The 5,816-nt window shown below is 37.4% G+C and overlaps 1 protein-coding gene across 1 annotated transcript; it reads left to right on the top strand.

The window, feature by feature from the left end:
- Nucleotides 1-2,531: 2,531 nt before the first annotated feature.
- On the top strand, nt 2,532-4,674 carry LOC139882339 (uncharacterized). The gene is made up of 2 exons (XM_071866677.1): nt 2,532-3,242; nt 3,316-4,674. The coding sequence occupies exons 1-2, from the start codon at nt 2,532-2,534 to the stop codon at nt 4,672-4,674; spliced, it is 2,070 nt and encodes a 689-aa protein (XP_071722778.1).
- The last annotated feature ends 1,142 nt before the right edge of the window (nt 4,675-5,816 follow it).

Raw genomic sequence — 5,816 nt, 5'->3', positions numbered from 1 at the left:
CAATTTGACCTAATTTCTTGGTTTTTTATTTATTTCCTTTGAAGACATCGGCCATTTTAGTTTTTACTGCTCCCTCGCTACAAATGAACGGGGCATAAAACGGCAGTTAAAAAAACGCCCACTTTATACATTTTGTTGTTGACTTTTACCGCAAACGGCTGTAAAAATCATTAAACGGCTGTTAAAATTGCCATTTTATGTAAAAAAAAACTCCTTTTATGCCCATTCCGTTTGTAGTGCCTCTCCACAAATTGACCCTTTCTTAATTCTTGTGTAAAAAAAAATTAACTATTATCTCAAAATACATGATGTTTTGTATTTTACGATAGATATTACAGTATTTGACAAGAAACGAGAAGTGGTGAAAGAATGAACACTTTCATTATTTTTAAAAGTATCCTCGTAGTATTTTGCGATGGACTAATTTCTATTGGACGTTTGAATTAGTTGATCATTTATAAATACATTATTTGAATATTGATTTTCTAATCTCTTTAACGTTGCTCTCCACTCTTTTATTTTTAACAAAGTATTGAAAGAAAAAATGTCTTCATGTTAAGATCTACACGGTATCTCGATCGATCGAGCCTTATAAGATGAGGTAATACAAATTCCTATTATGAAGACATTTGTATAATGGAGAATTACTTTGACAGTGACAATCAAACACTACTTAGTATTTGATGTATAGACTAAGTATGAAACTATCACTTTTAAGCATATAAGTATCAAATTTATAAATGCTAAAAGGACCAGTCATTGCTCATATTAATCAAGCAAACAATAGCTTGTTCAAGTTAAATCGAATGTTCAAATTCTGATTCGTGTCAATTTGATATAGCCAATTTGAAATGATGGTGACTTATTTCACCCCCAAAACAAGAAGATGGCCAAAGTTTCACACATATTTGTGTGACGGAAAAAGTTGAAACATCGAAGAAATACCAACAATTTTGACTCAATTTGAAGGATAGAAAAGATTATCGATAATGGACATGGTTCAACTTGACCACTAATGTTTATCATTATTTTTCCTCTATATATAAAAAAAGAAGAGATTTGTGTGACTGCATATTTTTGGTAATTTTATTTAGTAGTAGTGGCTCGCATTATATTTTGGAAAACTACAATTCAAATATTTTTTAATTTTTTAATTTTGTTTAAAAGGTCTAAAATTTAAAAGTACAACATTTTGTACAAAATTCTAAAATTTAAAAGTCATTATTTTTTTAACTAAACGTGTTTGATATGATTTCTAACATTGTTAAAAACCTCTTTAGAAATCAAGAAATTTTTCTTAAACTAGACATTTAGACAACAAGGGCACGAGGCCTTTCAATTCTATAAAACTCATTTTCAAGCAAATATGAAATGAATCTAGAGTTACTTTTACAGAACAAAAAAAGGTGAATTAGGAATAAACTAATCTGGTCTACTAAACTTTTTCACATACAGAATGAAATCTTCTTCTTTGATTCTGCTCTTTTACCCCCATACATCACCATCATTAGTTTCTATATAGGTAAGCTTTAGCAAAAGCCTTTTTAGAGGAATCTTATTTTATTATTTTTTATATTTTTAATACAATCTATCATAAATTTCCGTCATTCGTTCTTCGTGAGTCGAATTCCAATCTTCATCTTTATCGTTCGTTCTTCGAGGTCGAATTCAATTTTTCGAAAGAATAAATGCCGAATCATTATTCGACCTCTGGTTCTACGAATCTTATTTTATTGTAATATAATATTTCACAATATAGTTTTTTTGCACCATGAAAATAAAGCTTAATAATTATCTGTACCATTTATCTCTCCCTCCATGTTTTCTTATAATCTCAAAAACTGTTTTTTTTTTCAGCCATAAAAATTACAACTTTATGCAAAAAAACTGTTTTTTTAACACAAAAAGCATAGTATCTTTCCTGTAATATCCTATCTGTGTGAGTATAATCATTGTTTCTTTTCTCTTTAGTTGAAAGATTAAATATTATTATCATCTTCTACTTGCAGCAATCAAACACACTAATGGGGTTTCCTTTATTTTCACATGCCATGGTTTTTTTCACTTACTGAAGCTTTAATGGTGTAATTTCTGCAGCTGGGCTTTGAATTAATTCTTTAAAAGAGCTCAATATTGAGGTAGGTTTCTCAATTTTGATTTTAATTTCCAACACGTTTTCTTGCTTATAGGTTAGTAATGGTAACTCCCATGTATTTACTGCATTTTTATGGTAAACCCTCATTGTATTGACTTAAATATAGGTTTGGTGTTGTATTTCTGTCATAAAGGAACCAACTTTTTTTAGTTTCCTGCTTTGTTCCTATCTGTTGCCTTATACAATTATGCATTTCCTTGTATAAAGTTTCATCTTTTATCCTTGATTTCCAAATTTGGTTGTTTAATCCTACCATAACTGGTAAAATTCGTGTATGCTAGAAATTGCTTGCTTTGAATTTTGCTGGTTCCTGTTTGATTGAGTATTTGTATTTGAATTTGTATCAGTTGGTGTCCTGAAAGTTTAAGATATCAGAATGCCTCCTACCGATTTTCCTCTTCGATGGGAGAGTACAGGGGACCAATGGTGGTTTGCTTCTCCAATTGACTGGGCAGCAGCCAATGGCCACTATGATTTGGTCAGGGAACTCGTTCGAATCGACAACAATCATCTTATCAAACTAACCTCTCTCCGGCGAGTTCGTCGTCTTGAGACGGTTTGGGACGGCGAAGAACAATTTGATGATGTAGCCAAGTGTCGCGCTCAAGTTGCTAAAAAGCTCCTCCAAGAATGTGAAAACAAAAAAGGAAAGAATTCCCTGATTTCTGCCGGTTATGGAGGATGGCTTATGTATACGGCTGCGTCGGCCGGAGACTTGGGTTTCGTACAGCAGCTGCTAGAGAGAAACCCTCTTCTCGTTTTCGGAGAAGGCGAGTATGGAGTGACTGATATTATGTATGCTGCTGCCAGGAGCAAAAACTGTGGGGTGTTTCGGCTTATCTATGATTTCGCAGTGTCGCCGAGGTTTTTGACGGCAAAAGATGGGGTTTTCGAGGAGCATATTGGGGATATTCCTTCTGTTTACAAGAGGGAGATGATGAATAGAGCTCTTCATGCTGCTGCTAGAGGAGGGAATTTAAAGATTTTGCAGGAGCTACTCAGTAATTGTAGTGATCATATTTTGGCTTATAGAGACAAGCAAGGTTCAACCATCTTACACGCAGCTTCTGGCAAAGGACAAGTTGAGGTGAGAAAATATTCGAGCTATTTTTGATCTTATATTGTCATATTTTGATTCTAGTGTCTTGTCATATATACAGGTTGTTAGAGATCTTGTAGCATCTTATGACATAATCAATTCAACCGACGATCAAGGCAATACAGCTTTGCACATTGCTTCATTCAGGGGCCAATTAGCTGTCGTCGAAGCTCTGATCCTTGCATCTCCCTCTGTGATCTCTCTGAAAAACAATGCCGGAGACACTTTTCTCCACATGGCTGTGTCTGGGTTCCAATGTCCCGCTTTCCGTCGATTGGACAGACAGATCGAGTTGATGAAGAAGCTGTTAGATGGGAAATATTTCGACATGGAAGAGATTATTAATGTCAAAAACAAAGATGAACGGACTGCACTGCATATGGCGATCATGGGAAACGTTCACTCCGACTTGGTTCAACTCCTGATGTCGTGTAGATCGATCAACGTCAACATCCGTGATGGAAACTGCATGACTCCACTGGATATCCTCAGGCAACGACCACGTTCTGCATCGTCGGATGTACTAATGCGGAAGTTGATCTCTGTGGGTGGAATATTTGGTTGTCAGGATTATACTTCAAGAAAAGCCATAGCATCGCATATTAAAATGCAAGGTTGTGGAAACGGTCCTGGAACTTCATTCAGAGTATCCGACACTGAGATATTCCTGTACACGGGTATCGAGATACCCTCCGAAGAGAGTGGCAGTCGAAGCCCTGTCGGAGAAAGTTCATCTTCTGAGGAAATGAATCAGTTTGACTCGAGCAACGAGAACCAAAGACCGTCAACCGGCCATAAGAGACAGAGTTCAGTCAGTTCAGCAGCACAGAAATTGAAAAGTGTCCTTCCATGGTCCAGGATGAAAACGGTAAAACATGAAAAGAAGAAATCTGTGGATTCTCTGGAATCACATAGTAAGAAACTCAACAGTCCAGAAGGGGGACCACCACCGACCCCACTCCGACAAAGGTTTTCAAAACCTTCATCCCCTAGCAACAAACGGACGCTTTCCGTAAGGAGTGTTCAATCAAGTCCGACTTCCAGAAAGAGATTCGCTTCGGGATTAAGGCACGGTGTTATGCAGGCAGTACCTCATATAATTGTCGGCAGTGCACGACGGTCGCGTTCGAGCTCATTCTCGAAATCATCTCTCTCTTCACCAACAACACTGGATATTAAACAGAAAGGAATCTGTATCGACACCGACATTACCAGACCATCATGCTCCAAACAACTATTCAACGACGAACCAGTACCAAACGTTGCCGAAAAAAAGGGTCATTCAAGAAGGAAATCAAAGAGCCAATATTTCTGTTTTGGAGGATCAGGATTGTCAGTGAAATCCCCAGTTAGCAGGCATCGACAAAACATGAGTCTGGATCTATCTATGGATCATCCATCCACCATCTCTGTAATCTGAAAAATCTCGTGGAACAATATCTAACATAGTAAGAGACTTAGCTGCTTCTTTCTTTGAACCTCCTTCCTGTTTTAATGTTTAATATATATATATATATATATAGGATTCTGTCCTGATTCCGATATTACATGCTTTGTGATATATTTGGGACAAACCTTTGCAGCTGAAATGTAATACTATTAGTATTCTCTGAGTACCAAGCTAGTTCAAGTTGTATCTTTCATGCAACTTTTTTTTTTTTTTAATACAAGATTTAGAATTTTATTTCATTATAAAAAGAGAACACAACATATGATCTAAAATTTGACAATTATACATGAAGTACTGGGGAGGGATCTTAACTGAAGTCGAATAAAGGATAAAGAGCATAAAAAATTCTGGACTAAAATCTTCTCGTCGAGCTATGTCCAACATTCAAAAGTTTGTTGCAAGCTATAATTAGCCAATCAGTTAATATTGTCACAACCGACAATCTTTATACAACTAAGCGTTAGCACGAGGTAATTCTATCCAAAATTTAGAAAAAAAATTGAAGTAATGAAATATAACTAATATCTATGTTGACACTATCACAGACGATAGACCTAAAAGTCAACATGATTTTCATCCGATATTAGCTATATACCATTACGAAACAAATAATCCTAAATAATGGCTGCGACAAACACCCACTAAACACAAAGCCCAACAGAACAATACTAAGGCCCAATAGCAAACAAAATTAGGCCTAAAAGCTTGAGCCCAACGATGATACAACAAACCCTAGTAGCATACTGTGGGGAAGAGGCCAGTGGTTGACCCACTGCTGCGGTGGCCCCAGCGGCGGCGACCTACGAAAAGAGACAGACGGCGCCGCGCCGGGGGGATATCTGCCAGAAGAAGAGAGAGGTGCCGAAGCGGAGAAGCGCCTAAGGAAAGAGCAACGACAGAGGGGGAATCAAGAGGAAACTCCGAGATTGAGGGAGATCTGCTTGAGGAGAGACAACCAGAGAGGAGGCAACCTAGGGGATCTGTAATGACCCGGCCCCGCCCCGGCCCGCTGGCCGTTCTCTTCTCGATCTCACCGGCACCAACGGCACGACAGGCACGACGTCGCCAAAGAATCGACAAGACTGTCTCCACAGACCAATACACGTCTTTCC

The sequence above is a fragment of the Rutidosis leptorrhynchoides genome, unplaced genomic scaffold (assembly GCF_046630445.1).
Source record: "Rutidosis leptorrhynchoides isolate AG116_Rl617_1_P2 unplaced genomic scaffold, CSIRO_AGI_Rlap_v1 contig259, whole genome shotgun sequence".
Lineage (NCBI taxonomy): Eukaryota > Viridiplantae > Streptophyta > Magnoliopsida > Asterales > Asteraceae > Rutidosis > Rutidosis leptorrhynchoides.
The sequence above is the reverse complement of the archived record's forward strand: the minus strand, read 5'-3'. Positions and strand labels throughout refer to the sequence as shown.